Source organism: Natator depressus, chromosome 5, assembly GCF_965152275.1.
Source record: "Natator depressus isolate rNatDep1 chromosome 5, rNatDep2.hap1, whole genome shotgun sequence".
Taxonomy (NCBI): Eukaryota; Metazoa; Chordata; order Testudines; family Cheloniidae; genus Natator; species Natator depressus.
In genome coordinates this window covers 24,672,105-24,690,550 of record NC_134238.1, presented here as the reverse complement: position 1 = coordinate 24,690,550, position 18,446 = coordinate 24,672,105, and the positions used below count along the sequence as shown (strand labels likewise).

Genomic DNA, 18,446 nt, shown 5'->3' with positions numbered 1-18,446 from the left:
TTTAGTAATATGTCTGAGTTACTAGCATGTAGTTTACTAACTGATAAGGCAGGGGAACTTGCCTAGGAAGGGTTAAGGAAGTAGCATGCATTTGCCTGTTACCTGCAGCCTAAGCAAATAGACAATAATTAACAAAATCTTTTACAAAGATTGCAGTGGGTGTTTATTGGTGCTCATAATGATCTCTAGGGCAGGGCTTGAGACTTTTCCCAGGGGCAAGGCAGGGGAACAAGAGGGAAGATAGCGCCTGGTAACACTGATGGCTTCCCAGCTGTCTCCTGTGTAGTAGCTTGAGGTTACACTTAAGCAAGAAAGAGTAGAAACTAAGTTTAAAAGAGGAACATGCAGAAAATGTTGGTAAAAAATCTTGTGCTAGCAGGAGGACCAGAACCTGGCCTATCTTTCACGCTGTCATTCAGCCTTAATCACCTTGACTCCATACTATAGCACGCCCTGTAAACAGGGAGTATGTTTTATTGGGGCTGTTATGAATGCTCTGAACCAGGAAACAGACTTTGAGACTTTGCTCAGGAGAGATTATGATTGTTTTGGTGTCTTTCCTCCTACATGATGCCTGAAGAGAGGGTTTCTGACCTTATGCAGTAACTGTGGCTCTTCGAGGTGTGTCCCCCTATGGGTGCTCCACTCTCGGTGCGCTCGTGTCCCCTGTGCCTCAGATCGGAGATTTTAGGTAGCAGTGTCCATTTGACCTGTGCATATACTCTCCCTATCTCGTGCCCTGCACCAGGCCTGTAAAGTGGTTGCACAGGTGAACCTATTACAGAGGTCATTGGAAAGAACTCTGAAGCAGAGTGGAGGAGGGCGGATAGTGGAACACCCATAGGGGGACACATCTCGAAGAACCACAGTTACTGCACAGGGTGAGTAACCCTCTCTTCTTTTTCGAGTAGTGGCCCTATGTGTGCTCCACTCTAGGGACTCTGCAGCAGTACCCCTAAGGGTGGGATCGGATTTCAGAGGCGAGTCTAGGATTGAGGATAAGACAGTGGAGTCTGCTATGTAACAGCACCATCTTTACGTCCTTGGGGCAGGTCGTTTCTCTCAAACCAACAACCAGCCACACCTTGAGCTGGAGAACCTGGAGATTGGAGTGATGGATCTGATCAGACTCCTGGGAGAGGAAATGAGTAACAGGCTGGTGAGTGACTGGTTGGCAAATAGTGAGTTGAGTAAGGTAGGGGAACCATGTTTGTCTTGGCCACATGGGAACTACAAGTATAACCCTAGCTTTTTTTCTCTTCATCTTGAGCAGGACCTTGGATATTAGATGAATCAGTGGAAATGCATACAAGAGACCTCTGTTCCATTGGAGGAGAAATGCATCTCCGAGAGGGAATTTCACCTTTGACTTCAGTAAGAATAAGATTGGGTAGTACCAAGGCCACATTGAAATCTACATACAATATATGGCAAAATGCCCACCTACCTTGCTCACAGGTTTATTGTTTGAAGATGGCTACATTTTCAAAAACTGGCACAGTTCATCCTGGCTGTCTTTGATAGGCTGCATGTGCCTTCTTTCGAATGGACATTCCTGTAGGGCTATTTTGACAAGTGTAGTTTAGTTTCAATTATAATGAGACTATTACTGAATTAAAGCACTGTATTAGCTTTTGTAACAATAGTTGTCTGAGGAATACGAGGGCCTATTATAGTGCTGAACTATTACATCTTTGCTGAGACGTAGAAAGAGGCCATCACTTTTTGTGAAAATTCCAACATATGTATATTTATGACAGGCACACTGCAGATTAAGACTACCATTCAGCAAAGGACTGAAGCTTATGTTTAACTTTAAGTACATGCTGCAGTATTTTGCTGAGTCAGGGCCTAATGGAATCACTATGCAGTCCTTCTGGATTTGCTCAATACAAAAGACTACCTGAAGATAACATTATAAAAGAGGACTGCGGAACATAAAGCAGAAAAATATTTAGGAAAAGACACTAGACTGTAGAAATATAGGGTGTCCCTCAGAGAGTACATACCATTAGTTCAAAGAATTTCTCATCTGACTTTTCAAAGATGCTGAGTACCTGATGCTCCAATTGACCTTAATAGGATTTGTGGATGATCAGCACTTCTGAAATAAGGCCACTGATTTTTATTAGGAGAACCTTGGTGTATAAGCTTTCCAGTAAAATCACAGCCTTACCCTTTGGCATAACAGCTAACTTGTACCAAATGAAGCTAAATTTGGAATGAAAGTAATAGATGGAGATTCTCCACATTCTGAAAAAGGAATAGAATTGTGTTGCAGGTGGAGGCTATTCTTTAAATGAAGGGGAAAAAGCCAAAAGCTTGCTATAAATATAGGAATAGAATGTTTTAAGAATACTGCATGAAATAAAATGAGATTTTGACTGAGTTGCACTGTGGTAGGGGAAAAAAGATGTTGGTAATAGAGTGAATTAGTTTGTATGCATCATACTGTTGTCATAAGTAAAACGAGGATGTGGAGGTTTCAGCATGGTTTGCGGGGGCACAACAAGGTTTCGGCTGTTTCTATGATAGTACCTAGTTACAATATACCGGTGTGGTTAGCATGAAGCATGTAGACTGCAGAGACACAACATTATTTGCTTAAAGCTGATGAGCTTTGTATGTCACATGTAGATGCTTTGATCTGCTACCACCAGTCTACAACTTTCCTTTCAAATTTGGATTGCCTAAAATCAGCTAAGAAACAAGAAGGGTCAGTGTTGTTATCAAGAAAGTCTAAAATATATGGAAATATGTTTATTAAGTCATCATGACAGACTGATGCAGACTGTTACAGATGTCTTGTAAGGCTCTAGTCTAAAATATTGACAATTTCTGCTGGATACACTGGCCATGTGTATTTACTTTTTAATACATAACTGCTTTACACTTCAAGCAAACCACTTCCCAAACCTTAAAGAGAATATTCTACTCACAGTTGGCAAATAGTGAGCTTCAGTTAGTACTACAAAATGTCTAGGGTATATGGCCAAAATGCAATAAAGATATATATATCAAAATTAGAGAGTATTCTATGCAGAGAGAAATTGCTTAACAGACGTCATAGACTTGTTACTCTGTGTTGATAAAATAGCCCTGATTCAGCGAAGCACTTAAGCATGAGCTTAATTTTTAAGTTTATTAGTAGCCCTTTAGTGTTAAACTCATGCTTAAATACTTTGCTGAATCAGGCCAGAGTGAGGAAGTTTTGATGGTCACCAGGGCATTACCAAATGCAGAAAACATGCCAAAATGACAGTTGGTTAGCCAGGTATAAGTAGACAGTCAGAAAGCGGATACTACCTCTGCATGCTGCCAGGTTAATAAACCAATACAAAAGAAGGGCACTTTTACGTGTCATGTCCCGAAAGTGTAAGTTTATTGATCTGTGTGAGCTAGACAGTCACAAGTACCTAGCTGCTATAGCCATTAGTCAGAATGCTTACAAATGTGCATATGCCACAGGAATGAGCATCATTGGAAAGTTAAAGAATATATTTGCTCATTGGGGAATTCCAGAGAAACTAGTTACAGACAATGCTCTACAATTTACAGATACAAATTTCATGAAAAAATACAGTTCCCTTCCTATTACTATTAGCTCTCATTACCCTTAAGAGAATGGAAAAGCTGAAAGAGTTAGATAGCTAAAGAAATTTTGTCAGGGGAAGGCATTCTTAGCTTAATTAATTTACAGAGCAATGCTGAATGCAACGACTAAATTCAATTCAGCTCTATTGACACTCAATAGACAAATAAAAATTGTATATAGGTCCCACCTTGAAGAATTTGCATCCTACATGGTGAAAGTTTAAAACGTGCTGATACGAGAACAATAAGAAAATATAAAAGTAATCTTGACAAGCACAATTCTATGAGAACTTTTCCAAAACTTCAACCAGGAGATGCAGTAAAAGTCAAACTGTATGGAGAAAAAGGTTGGACAACTTCTGCAGAGATGAAAGAGAAGAAAGTTTCACCAAGATCTTATTTGGTACTAACAAAGAGTATGTTATGCAGCAAGTATATGTTGCTCTGTGCTGTATAGGAGGCCAGATAGAGCACCATCCCAGGTAAACAAAGCCGGAACCTGAGTTGTCTAGAAGATTGTCCTTTTGTATCTGTAATATATAGTTTTATTTAATAAATGACTCCCTTCAAGAACTTTGATTCAATGATTCCATGTAGCATGACAATTATTTGAAAGTTCACTGAGAAATTTTACTATAGCTCACACTGTGTTCTTCCACTTGAACATGAGCTTGGAAATATTCTAACAGATTGTAATTAGAATTTATCTAGAAATGGTATGTTAAAAATTGAAAGGTTAGAAAACAAGGGTTAAATATCTCTGCTAATACCAATAAGTATTACAATTTCATATACATTATGGCTTTTCAGTAGTTTGTCCTTATTTAATTGAGAGAAAATTCTGTTTTCATTTATATTATTAGTTTATTAACTAGCAATTGTGAGACGCTGTATACAATTAACAAATATCAATGTTTGTGTTCCATCAATATTAACAAAAGATGATTTTGTACATAGGACTGGCAAATAGTCTATTCCTATAAAATTATTAAAGAACATATTACTAGTCAACAACTAAAAACCAACTTCATTTTATTTAGAAGTGTTATCAGAATATTTTATCTAAAATAACCAAACTTCTTTAATCAAATACACTTTTATTTAAAGCAGAGTATAGATAGCATGTAATATACTTAATTATTATAGGACTTGACCTGCAATCCTTACTCACATCAGTAGACCACAAGTCCTAATTCCTACAAAAACTTCCCTTACTGCTTAATTTTTTTTCATATTTTAACATCTTTATATATTTCTCCATCAGTTGATTGTGTCTGTTCATCTCTTTGTAGAATCACTTTAATATCCTACACACAGGAATATTGAAAACAAAGTTAAAAGGACGTGTCAGATAACTTTTAGGTCACAATTAAAACTGTCATAAATTACTAAGTAACAATCTCTGCCTTTCCAGAAGCTGACTATCCTATTAATGAGCAGGAGATGTAGGTGTATAACTTGTATTTTAATTGGGATTTATTCATGTAAGTCACTCTTTCCATATATCAAATAAGATACTCAACATATTCTATTTAAGAAAACATTGGCACTGTCCCTGGGCTCAATAGAAGGCTCAATGGAATATTTTGTAAAGAAAATTACAGCTTTTTATATCATTTGTATAAGGCCAATATCACAGTTCCATACTACTGTAACATGATATTATCAGACCAAACAATTACAGGTTAACTTGTCATGAATTAAAGAATAATGGTCTACTATAGGCATGAAATATTTGTATTACAGAATAAACCAATCACTTCTTTTCCATTATGGAATTGTTATATGTATTGTTCCAAAGAAATCAGTATATGGTGTGGTGCTTCAAGCATGTGATGGGGATGTCAAGGATGGATTTTAAGTAACCAAATCCAGGAAATTCAGTGTTAAGGCTTAAATCTACCTTCTTATCTAGGCATTGGAGGGTTCTTGAATCAGTGTGTGTTTTGTACTACAAATGCTACAATACCTAGAGAAGAGCTAAGGAAATGGTGGCTGACTCAGAACCTTTCCTTTTGCTGGTTCAGTTTTGACAGTTAATCTTTGTGAAAAGACTCTTTCTTCCTTATTCTATGTAATATGTAAATAAAACAATAAAAGAAAGTACCATGTTGATGCCACTGATATATGTCGCATTACATATTTGATACAATGGTATGAATTTGCATGGTAGATTTTTTATCTATCTATCTATCTATCTACTCTAGAGTACTCTCCATGGCAGTATCTAGGTGCTTCCCTGATAAGTTAGGTCTGCATGGTGGCTTCATGAATCTTTTCCAAGAGAGGAGGCTCTACTTGGCATATGAACATATACGTTTTTTGTTGCTGTTTTTGTTTTTCCACTCCTCTCTCTCTCTCTCTTCCTGTCCCTCCCCCATTAACTAGACTATAAACTCTTCAGGAGAGGAACTCTCTTTCTCTTACTGTGTTTGCAGAGGCCCTAGCTCTTCTGAATCTTGCTCCTGATTGGAACATCTTAGTGCTACAATTTACAAATAACACAGTAATAAATAATATGTCAGAGAGTAGGGTTTTCCTTGCACCCTAAAAATGGTAATTTTCAGTTTAGCCTGACCTCCTCTAGAAGTTCACTCCACAGTCAAACTTCTTTGACTATGAGTGATTTGTTCCCAAAGCTCAGCAGTGCCGGCAGTGCATCCTATAGGTATAAATATGCAGAGGCCAGCTTGAACAAGAATGAAAGTTCTTCGGGACAAATTCTGCCTCTCTTACTGTTTAACGCCTGTATCTTCAGGATTACATTTTCAGTGACACCTATGCAACCTTATTGCCATTAATGGATTTACACAGGTATAGCTAATTGGAATTTAAATTGAACAAAGCACTTAAGCATGTATTTAACTTTAACAGAGTAAAGAGCAAAGAGCGTTAAAAACTTATTTTGACATTAAACTCAGCAAGTGTGACTCAGAGCACACAGAGCAAACCTGTTGAGTAAGAAGTCGCCTTTTTTAGTAATTCAATTTACAGAGTGAAGCAGAGCTTCAAAGAAATGGAGGTGAAGATAAGGAAAATGAGAAATTGCAACAACATTTGGAGTAATATGTGTTTACATCAAGACAGCATGCATTTACATTTTTGTGCAGTTTTTGGTATTGATAATACATTAACTTATTGGTTTCCAGCTTTTTGTGTCAAGTGATCTCACACAAACTACTCCTCGCTCCCTCCACCATTTTGATAATACTACCAATTGTGTAAAGGAGACGAACAATTAAATTAAAGACATAGTGTACTGTGTTTTCAGTAAAAACACGAACAGCAATCTATTAGCCTTCTAGTGTTTGATATTAAAACGTTGGCGATTACAATTTTATCTTAAGCAGAAAACATACTATTTTTTCCAGGTTGTAGGCTAAATCCCCAGGTTTTATAAAATAAACCAGATTAAGTTCAAATACTTTTTTCTCAGCTAATATATTCTGTCCAAATTTTTAAAGTCCAGCTTTTTCTCTTTTTTTCAACCATAAAATTACCCATAATTGTTGATATTCCACTAGAGAAAAAGCAATAAAGCATTTCACTGGCTTTTGTTTTACAAGTTTGTGATAACACTTTAGGATTAGCTGGAAGAGTGGTTCAGTTTAAAACAACCCTTTTTCAGTACAATGAGTCAGAAACAGACGTTTCAGTTCCGGTTATACAGGAATAAAATGTTAGCAAATGGAAGCTTCAGCAAGTTCATTATCAGTACTTATCACTACCACATGAGGTAAATGCTGATACCAGTTAATTGTAATGCTTCTGACACACTAGAATGTGTGTTTTATTACTAAAAATATAGTTGTGAAAAATCAGTAAAACTGCAAGAAGTTACTATTTATTATCATGGAAAAAGGGCACCTCTGACATGCTGTGTGGGCAGGAAGCAGAAATTCTACATACAAATATATTTTAAACATTACTCTAAAAATGAGCAAGGATTCATATGATCCATGATCTGATGCAGTGAGGAAAATGACAGCATAGCATTTAAGAAAACAGCACATGTACAAAGGAAACCAGCTTCAGTGTATGTAACCAACAATTACAAAAGAAACCAAAGCTCTCAATGACCTCAAATATACTGCAGAGGTAACTGTTTCTGCTCTTGATCAATAGCTCCAATAGACAGAAATGTGCTTTTCTTCAGTTTCATGCAAGAATAATGTCTCTTGTTATCTGAACCAATAATTATCATTATTATTAGCAACTGAAGAAAAATATTATTTTTTGACGTATGTATACATTTCTTATGTCCTCCTTGACGGAACACATGATGGAGTACATTTGAAAATGTACTTAAAGTCCCTTTTAGGAGTTGAGTTAAATTTTCCGCCCTTTGTGCACCCACACATCACACCACATAGAAAATGTTTCTCAAGTTTTAGAAGTATCATGAGCACAGGCTAAGAGCAGACAGTGATTCATCAATACTCCTCCTGCCCTGAGTATTAAATACCTTATTTACTGTGCACGGGAGGCCGCTACTTGTAGTCCTTACTAAGTAGGGACTATAGGAATTGTCCTTATAAGTCGAAGCAGGGTATTTCTTCATTGTCAAATGTTGTATCAAGTGTTGAATCCATACTGAGACAAATGTATGTTTAAAAAACTGCTGCTAATGTAAATTTTACAAATGTTACATGAAATAGTCTATGTAAACTCTTTGGGGCAGGGACTATCATTCCCTGTACGTTAGTACAATGCCTACCACAATGGTACTCTGAATTGAACAAGGCCTCTAGGTGCTACTAATATGTAGATGGTTAATAATAATATTAAGTTACAATTACTTTAGGAGGAGCAGCCTGGAAGGAGGGGCCTAAATAGTTACATTTATAATATAAATTTATATAAAATTTTATCTATATATATATAACACACACACATATATATAAAAATACTATATACATGTATTTGAAATCTATTCTTTGATATGCTAAACTAAGAGATTTGGAACAAAAAGGAACTTAAATAATCTTTATGCATAAATAACATAATGGCGTCAAATGCTTTAGAAAAACTGAGAGGCGAGGTGGGTGAGGTAATATCTTTTATTGAACCACGTTCTGTTGGTGAGAGAGAGAAGCTTGCACAGAAGAAGAGCTCCAGTAAAAGATTTTACCTCACCCACCTTGTCTCTCTAATATCCTGGGACTGACACGGCTACAACAACACAGCATACATTAAAAAAACTGTACATTTTATTTTGGATGAGAGACCAAAAAAAAAGATAATAGCAAACTGGGGAAAAAAGATACCAATCATCAAACTGTGCCCATTGCTCTCATTAACTAAGATCAAAGTATTCCACTGGAAATAAGTGATTATTTTAAACACTAAGGAGGTATTAGTAGATGTTAAATATCTATTGCAGACTATTTTTGTAATTTTATTACAATGAAAAGAGTATTATTAAAAATGTATTCAATAGAATTTGACACACACACACACTCTCTCTCTCTGTGTTCTGGTGACAGGTGCAGACTGACAACCCTAAAGAATAAAGTTGTCTGATAAACCAAAAAATGGATAGGTCGTGACAGAGAGCTTGCTCCACAGTTCTAATCTGGACAGAAAAGGCCAGAGGTACAAGGGTAATAAAATCTTTGTGTCTAATCAGTCCTTGGTCTTTGTGCTGAGGCTAACAAAGAGGGTACCAAACAGAGGTGGTGATTTATGATATGGTTACTGGTCCACAAGGAATTGGACTAAGCCAACAAACTCACTTCAAATAGGTCAGCAAACATCCTATCAGAGGATAATTATTTTTTATCAAGCTGCTATTGGTTTGATTTGAACTGGTGACCCAGAAGTGAAGGGCTTTCTAATTCATAACCAGTTTCCTAAGCCAGCCAGTGCTGCAGCACATATATTTTAAAATCCTGAATTTTATAATTAAAAGCAAATATTTCATCTATATCTACCTAAATATTTTTCTGCAACTAGTGTTTATGACAGCAGAAGTAGCAACATTTTAACCTTAGAAACCACACCCTAGCTTTGCTATACTTATCTTGCAAAAGATCTCAAAATAGCAGCACTGCGGTTGAACTTCATTTTTTATAAAGATTTTTATATTCACTTGAGGATATATGGAAAAATCTTTTATGTTAAAACGACTGTATTCTTAATTTTGCTTCCTTGGAAAAGGGAAGTTTACCTACCTATGAAATGTAGTTCTTTGAAGAGGTTGTCTGAATGGAACTACATTTCTGAGAGTGCATGTGTTTTGGACACTGTGGTCAGAATTCTATGGAAAGGATATAGTGGCCACAAGGATCATGAGTATGCTCCTTCATGAATATGCACAATTAAAGCAAAGTTGTATAAAGAGCTATGGCCTTAGTTTTTTCCCATTTGATTAGAATTTTAAAGAAAGATTCCAAAGAATTGGAGATTGTGGAACCACGCCTGTAAGTACTGTTACTGGATGTAACTTCGCTTTCTTCTTCAGTACTGAGTACAGATCACCATGTCTGTTGAGATTAATTAGCAATAAAAACCCTTGAAAGAGAAAAGACTGAGGGTAATAGTTAAATAAAGATTTCAGGTCTGCATGATCAAGTCAAGTCAAGCTGCCAAGTCAAGATATGTATGTATCAGATCTAACTGCCAGATCAAGAGATAAATGTAGTACTTGAGCTCCAGACTGCCTTATGTATCTTCAGTAATAAAAGTATTCCTGAGACATGCTGCAGAAGTAATTTTGGTCTAGAGACTATGTTCTAAGACCCTCAGGTACTGTGCAAGTTTGCATACACAGTTTGATCTTAGGCAAACTTTGGAGATTGTGCCACTTCTGAACTTAACCTGTAAGCTGCAAACAATGTAGGTGATTTATATATGTTTAGTACTATCAAGATAGCTGCTAAGAAATGGTAACGTATTTAAAAATCTGAGTGCTAAGCTATGTAACAGCTTCTCCTGGAAGTGATTGAGGTTTAGGTTAGACTACTGGGAGGTTAGCAGTTTAGTTAAGATGGAAGAAACAGTGTTGGTTAGCTATTTATTGTGCCCTTGGTAACTATAGTCCTAGCTTCCTATGCTCCTCCTTGCACAGGTGGTCCAACAATGGGAGAAGTTTGTCCCACAAACAGAAATAATATTTCATCAGCAATGTCTGATCATTTGCAATGCACAATTATCCATCACTAGCAATTTTTAAATCAAGATTGGATTGTTTTTATAAGATATGCTCTAGTTCAAAAGGAATTATTTTGGGGGAGTTCTATGGGCTCTGTTATATAGGAGATGAGACTAGATAGTCACAATGGTCACTTCTCGCCGTGGAATCTATGAATCGTAGACTTGCTGATGATTTGCTGCTTTGCGCATCAATAGACTTTGCCTACTTCTCCTTTGGCATTGATCTGAAAGTTCTCCCTGGTTTGGTTCTTTTGTTGGCAGTTAAGACTACTAGTGATCTAGAAGCAGGATGCCAATAAACAGAAGAAGAGGTCTGTGTAGCTTGAAAGCTTGTCTCTTTCACCAGCAGAAGTTGGTCCAATAAAAGATATTGCCTCACCCACCTTGTCTCTCTAATATCCTGGGACCAACATGGCTACAACAACATTGCAAACAACATTGCAAACAATGAAAAAACTTACATTTATTTTGGGATACTTGATACTATTTATTCCTCCTCTTTGATACAGCTGGCATATATGCAGGTGTGAGCCTCAGGTCTTAAGATGGTCCCCAGGAGACCTTTGTTTATTGCAAATGTTACTATGCCTTTCTAGTTGAACTGTAACATATTGAATGATCAGCTAATCTCACCTTGACCCACCAAAAATTCCATATTCAGAGCTTCCACATAATATCCACACAGGTCTTTAAAGTTCTAGAAATCATCAGATGGTGTAGTAAAGAAGCTTCTACATTTGCATTCAGGGAGAAAGACTCTGATTGGTCTTCTTGGGATCCTGATCATCTCCATTTACATCTGAAGAACCAGAATGCTTATCGATGTACTACGGACTGTAAATACACTCAAAGTTTTCTCAGGAGGGAAAGAAGTTGGAGCTGGCTTCTCAGAAATCTTCACAGAAATCTCAGAAACCTTCCCTTGGAAAACTGACTCCCAGTGGTTCTCACAACAAATTTTTTGGTTGCCTCAGAGTGCGACCACCAACTCCTGCTGGTGGCCACTTTGACAATTTTTCCTAAAATACTTAATTAGATTTAGGAAAAACAAAAAACGTCCACATATACATGTCCAAATTGTAATTTATTTATGTGGGTTTTGTTTTTTCAGACTCAATAATAAAAATAATGTAAAGTTGTCTCTATTCTTTACTGGATCTAAACAGAACAGAAACACAAATAAGGTGCTTTACACGTTCTTGTCTTTTTTGTTGTTGTTTTTGTTGTTTATTTGGTTGCTTTTTATTTTTAAACTTGCTAGCTAGTAAGTCTGCTGCTCTGAAAAGTGATACTTGTATGTTAATATCACTTTTCACAGCCTCCCAGCTAGCTACTAAGTCTGTTGTGAAAAGTGATATTAACAAACATACAAATATAACTTTTCACAGCAGATTTACTCAGCCCTGGTAAGGCCAGGGCCAAATTAAGCCCTGGATGGGGAAGTGGGTAGGGAGGCATCAGGGGCCAGTGGCAATGGGGTGATGGACTGGAGGACAGCGGAGGCAGCAGGTGCCAGAGGCAAAGGCAGGGGGGTGATCTTGGGGCCAGAGCCACCACCATGGAGCCAGAGCTGAGGTTGGGGCGGGGGCAGGGGCAGGGGCCGGGCCCAAGCCAGGGGGCCGAGCCTGAAGTCCCATGGCCAGGGCCTGAGCCTGGCAGCCAGATCCTGAAGCCCCATGGCCAGATCCCAGGGCCTGAGCCTGAAGGCCTGGGGCCAGAGCCTGCCGCTGCATGGCTGAAGCCCAGGGCTGGAGAAAGCAGTGGCGGCCAGATGTGATGGGGGAGTGGTGGTGAGCCTGGGGCAGCGTCCAACCCCTGTTAGCTGCCCATAAATCAGCCACAGTCCAAGGATGAATAGCGTCTTCCAGTGAAACAGACACAGAGCCTAGAGCCAATGCACTTATTTAGCACCAACAGCGAAGGCTGTAGCAAATCCATCCCGGGCTGAAATCTTGTAGGGCCATATTTTCACTTACTCTAAGGCCACTTTACAGCAGTCTGGCAGTGAAAAGTGACTGGAGTGTCAATAGGAATCTGGCCTAAACTGCCCAAAGTTGGAGTAAAGTGACAGGAGGTCTTTTTGAACTAAAATATAATTATAAGAAAATGTTTTACTCATATAAGCACCATGGAGCCAACAAATTCCCTCTAATCAGTTAACTGGACCTACAGAATTGCTTATTTCAGGTTTGTGATCCTTGGGAACTACAAAATAGTTATAACAGGCCAAATTCTTTTTAAAATGGGAGGACATGGGCATTTAAGGAATATCAAAAATACGTTTATTTTAATTGGAAACTTCTAATGAAATAAGATTGCCAACCCTTTTACATTTTTCTGTTCTGGAGAGCACTTGGAAACTTACTGAGTGGCATCACTGCCAACACATTGACCATCATCATCAACGCTACTTGTTGGGATGTGGGGTTTTACTATCACACCGCTGGGTCTTTTCCCTCAGCATGAAGAATAGTTTTACTGAACAAAACAAAGAGAAGGCAACTGATCAGCTCCTAAGATATGAATCAAAGGTTCCTTGTTCCCCTTCCTAATGTGCTGATTTTAACTAGTTTTTTTCTTGTTCATTTGGATAATGTGGATTCAGGTAAAGCACTCTGGTAGCTTTATGTACAACAATGAGATATCTGACACAGCTGTTTGTTTTGTGTTGCCTTACTCAAGACAGTGGCTAAATGCCACAATCTTGCCCAGTATTTAAACCTTAACACTACAGTAGCAATGTTTTTTGTATTTACATACACGTTTTTATTTTTTAAATACTTATTTTTTTATGTTATTTTTAAGGTTTCATTCATATGGCGTCCTATATGAAATAGAAGTGGGTAGATTATCTCATCCTTAATGACTTATGGCCAGAACATGACATTAAGACACTAACTATGTAGGAGGCAGAACGAAGTCACTCTACCGAAGGAGGAGCTCAGAAAAACTGTACCTTAGCAGGCATAGTCCCTCCATTAGATCTCAAGCATACAGGAGGAATGTGCGTGTTGCACCATCCCTTTAGCTGGCCTTGCCAGCTCTACCTGACCAACTCTAGGATCTAGTCTCTTCCCTGCTCACTTTTGTGTGACTTGTGCCCATGGGGGTGATCATCTCTCCTCTGAGTGCATGTATGTCCCTTGTGCATGAGGAAAGGTAAGGCTCCTTGCACCTTCTCCCACACCATGCACCCATGCAATGGCCACACGCAATCTGGACTGAGCAATCTGCAATGCCCATAAAGAGTTTACACTAGTGAATTTGAAGTATTTCTTACCATTAAATTTAAATTTCTAGAATAGTACACATTCGAGATTTCTGTACAATTACCAAGTAGACCCTCCCGGAAAAGAAATACTTACAGGAAGTTTGTACCCCTGGTAGTTGTTAATCAAGTCCTGAATGAAAGGATGCTTCAAAAGAATGGTAATTGGAATGGGTTTCAGATCCTCAGAGCCCAGTTCCTTGTATATTTTTCTGAAATGCTTCAAGAAAAAAAATCTTTCATTTATTAGGAAAACTGAAAAAGAATCACTTCATAAAACAGATATTACATTGTGTATTTCTATAAGACATTCTTGCTGAGGGGTTAAAACATTACTTTAAAAATATGCTGTTAACGTAATTTACAATGATGTGTTTAATCTAAATGTTGTCCTTATATTGCAACAGATAGAACTTTCTTTAGCTGAACCAACCAACCTTATTATTACTGCCTGCCTTCTGCTGATCACTGAATCTATGGTTGTCACCACTTTTACTTCCTTCATGATGGAACACTCTTTGTAGAGTTGCCATAGAAATTCTTCCCTCATCTGTACAATACAAGATCTTTTCTTTTTCCACCAAAGGTTCCTCCTTTATCAGCATATCAGTGTGGGAAAGAGACTGGGGAAAGAAAGCATTTATATATTATGATTCAGTGGTAAGCGGTCTAGCATTAGTCATACATTTCAGTTTGACATTTATTAAGAATCATTGAGGATGTACTTCCAAATATCCATTATTATGATGGAAATCACCATATACAAACAAAATCAGTAACTGGAGTATAGGGCTTTTGAGAGTAATGGGACCCACCACTCCTGTTGACATCAGTGGAAGTTGTGAATACTCAGCCAGGATCAGGTCCAAAGTCCTGTTATAGTAATACCATTCAGAACACTGGAGGAAGTAGCTGCTTTCAAAATAGTCTTAACTTCCTCAAGTGTATATATATATAGATGTAAACTGCTATTTGCTTTATTGTGTTTTTAATATTGTGTTCTTCATATTAATCACTAATTTACATTAGGGACTGCTAGACCAATACAAATGACAGAATTCTCTAAATTAGACTATAGGGGAAGTCCTCTCCAGGCACTGGGGATGTTCACATGGTGAAGATAAGAAGGGACTCTTCTGCTCCAGGCCATAGAGCCACTCCATGGAGGTTACATTAAACAAATGGTTGCAGTAGCCTTGCCAGGCCTCTGCAAGGAAATGGGGAAGGAGAAAGAGTTTAGGAGGAAAGATCAGAATTTTTGGTTTTTGACAGGTTTAGTATAAAGGAATGGTGAGACATCCATGAGGCAGTATCTGATACAGGAAAAGAGGAGAGCCCGGATAAAGAGGGAAGGCCAGAAGTAGAGATTTGTGATCACAAATGTGATTGATGCTTTAGCTACCTCTAGATTAGACTGCCCAATACACTCTACCTAGGGCTAACCATTAAAGCTACAAAGAAATTCCAACTAATTCAACATTCAGCCCATTTTCTGATTAAGAGAGATTCCTGAGAGTATATCACATTAGTGGTCTGGGCCCTATACTGGCTCCCTCTCCAATATAGGAGGCTCAGGGTCTGTTTATCTTTGCCCTGAACAGCTTAGAGCCCACCTATCTTTCTGTCTACCTCCAATCAGCAAGGGTTTTGTTACTAATAGAACCCTAAAACTCTTGGGACTTAGTTGCTGAGTGTTTTCAGTGAAAGATCCTCTGCTGTGGAATTCATTACCACACAAAATCAAAATGGCAATCATTAGGATGTGATGCAAGATGCAACTGATTGTTCAAGCCTTCCATCAGTAGCAACATTTGCACTATAGCACAGCAGTATCTCCTTGGAGTATGTAAGTGCTGACTCTAAGTCCTTAAAATGCCAGCATAAAACAAATGAGCTGAGAGTATGTTCTGTTTGAATACATGAGACACACTTGAGAAAAGATGCTTCCCTTAAATTTACTATATATGGCAACTAGATATTGTGGAGATTGGCATGTTTGAAACGTCTAGCAGAACAGAGTGTGTTTCTGATTTCTTTATCCGAGTACACTATTTTTCAAATCTCTGAACTTTCTTGGCTTTTAACTGGTGTCACAATTTAAATTTTTAGTTTTAATTTTACTTTTTTTAGTGGAAAGGGGGAAACGAATAAGTGGAAAAATTAGCTAATTAGAGTCTAACGGTTGACATAATCCTTTATCAAATAAACACATGTATCCATGTTTCAATACAAAGATAATTTACTTGATAGACTAAAAAAAGTATTTATTGGGTACATACATATTCCAGCTCATGTGTTTAAATCATAACTTTGACTAACTTCTCTTTATAAATGATTTCCAAATTAGATACAGATGCTAAAGCAACATTATTTATAATTGCTGTTATTTTTTAAAAAGTTATGTAAAAACAAAGGACTTCAAAATTATCTTCTAAGCCTTTTTACTTCACAGAGTTTGACTAACTTAAATGTATCCTTCTACACCACAACTATAGCTCACAATATATTTTTTATTCCATGCCCCTTGGTGGTTGTTGAACATATTGGGTGACATTTTGGACCCACAGAAGTCAGTGGCAAAACTCTTCTTGACTTCAGTGGAATAGGATTTCAGCCATTCACTCTTTTATATATTTAACACTGCTAATAAACTGTAGATGTATGCAAAGAAGAACGTAAGATGAAGGGATATTCTGAAAGAATGTTTTTCCAGCACTGCAATTCTTTGAACGCTAACTCATAAAATAAAGCTGTTATAAAGTGAAACTGTTTAAAACCTGATGTTATCTAAAAGAAAAATATCTGTCTAGATACCTCTGTGCTCCCCTGCTATACTAATGAAGCACCTCACAAACAATAATGTAGTGCCTCACAAACAGAATGTATCCCGCAACATCCCTACCTATGAACATACACAATAACAAAGGAAAAGGGGGAAGGAAAATGCTAATTAGAATTTTGGCAAGCCAGACTTCAGGCTTTCCTCTGCTTGATACCAAGAAGAAGGTACTGAGGCAGTAGAAAGTTCCCCCTCTGATTTATAACTACAAACATTATTGTCTTTTAGTTATACGTGAAAAATTGAGTTACAAAGAGATTAAGTGACCTGTCCAAGGTAACACAGGAAGCCTGTGGCAAAACCAAGTTTGAACTTTGATAGCTTTAACCACAAAGCAATCCTTCCTCTATCTTCAACTAGCAGCCAAATAGGGACAATGTTAATCTTCTTTTACAATCTAAATTCTCCATAAATTCAGTAAAAATACCATGTGTTTTACAAGATGTTTATCCTCAAATTACAGAAACTATAATTAAAAATGTATTATCATGCAACTATGTATTTGGAAATGTCTAGTTTATTTTAGTATTAGCTTTACATTTATTTAAAATGTAAACTACTCAGAGAAATAACTCTAAAAATGGGAGAGTGTGGTTCCACATTTATAGTATCTCAAGGATTTTCATATTAAGTATTCTCACCTTACAAGTAAAAAGTTTTTTTCCCTCTTAACTGCCAGTCTTTCAGACTCTCCCTGGGATCTTAAAAGTCAAGCTGTGTTCTTTACCAAATGTAAGATTCTGCTGGGCAAATTCTGGCCTCAGTTATACTTGCACTCCCTTTCCCAAAGCTGTGCTGGGTCTACAGTACTAACAGGGGTAAAGAGTACTAAAAAAACTAATTTTTGTCACAAAAGTGAGAAGACGTGACTATGAATACACATGGGGTAGATCTGAGCCACAAAACAATGCCATTTTTATACAATAACTTTTGAGAGTAGAACTGCAGTTTAAGTAGGTTAAGGAAGTAGTAGTCGCTGTGGTTGTGCAAGTGTGGTGAGAGATTTCATCATGTGTACAAGTATTGAGCTCTTTAAAAGATACGAAAAGAAATACATGGTGGCATGCATACTTGAAAGATCAGTCATGATTTTTATACTTTTGTAAAAAAAAATACAAAGTAATCAGTATTGTATTGAAAGTTTTGGGTCATTAAAGACTGGGAAAACAGCTCAGCACACTAAAGAAATATGAACATATTAAATGAAGTCAACTTTTTGCAGTATGTCAATATATTCATAATGGTCTTGAACTTTCAGACTGAACTTTGCAATAAATGACTGAATTTACTGTTACTAATCCATCTGACTAACAGGTGAACTGAAATATTTGAAAACCATACCAAAAATAAACTTTTTAAGATCCCAAAGAAACATACCAGAAAAGAAAGTTAATAAGAATGGTAATGATACTATGACTGGGGTCCTAGTGGGGGCCAGCTATGGTCACTCAGGGTGAACTGCAAAGAATGGGGCAGCCAAACCCCCAAAAGCTGGTGGATATTCCAATACTTAGATTTACCAAGACAGCATAAAACAGCTTCTTTATTACCTTACTGGTTACTCAGAAGTCCAAACAACACAGTTCCCTT

General features: G+C 37.4%; 1 protein-coding gene across 2 annotated transcripts in view; it reads right to left on the bottom strand.

Annotated features, from left to right (window-relative positions):
• Positions 1-2,404: 2,404 nt before the first annotated feature.
• Positions 2,405-18,446, bottom strand: part of LOC141987271 (sperm flagellar protein 2-like) — a 37,736-nt gene continuing 21,694 nt past the window's right edge. For both annotated transcript variants that reach the window (XM_074952474.1, XM_074952472.1), the window contains exons 6-8: positions 14,455-14,640; positions 14,115-14,237; positions 2,405-4,901 (exon numbers count right to left, since the gene is read on the bottom strand). In XM_074952474.1, coding sequence (XP_074808575.1) covers positions 4,824-4,901; positions 14,115-14,237; positions 14,455-14,640 — 387 coding nt within the window. In that variant the 3' untranslated portion in view covers positions 2,405-4,823. The remainder of the gene's footprint in view (positions 4,902-14,114; positions 14,238-14,454; positions 14,641-18,446) is intronic.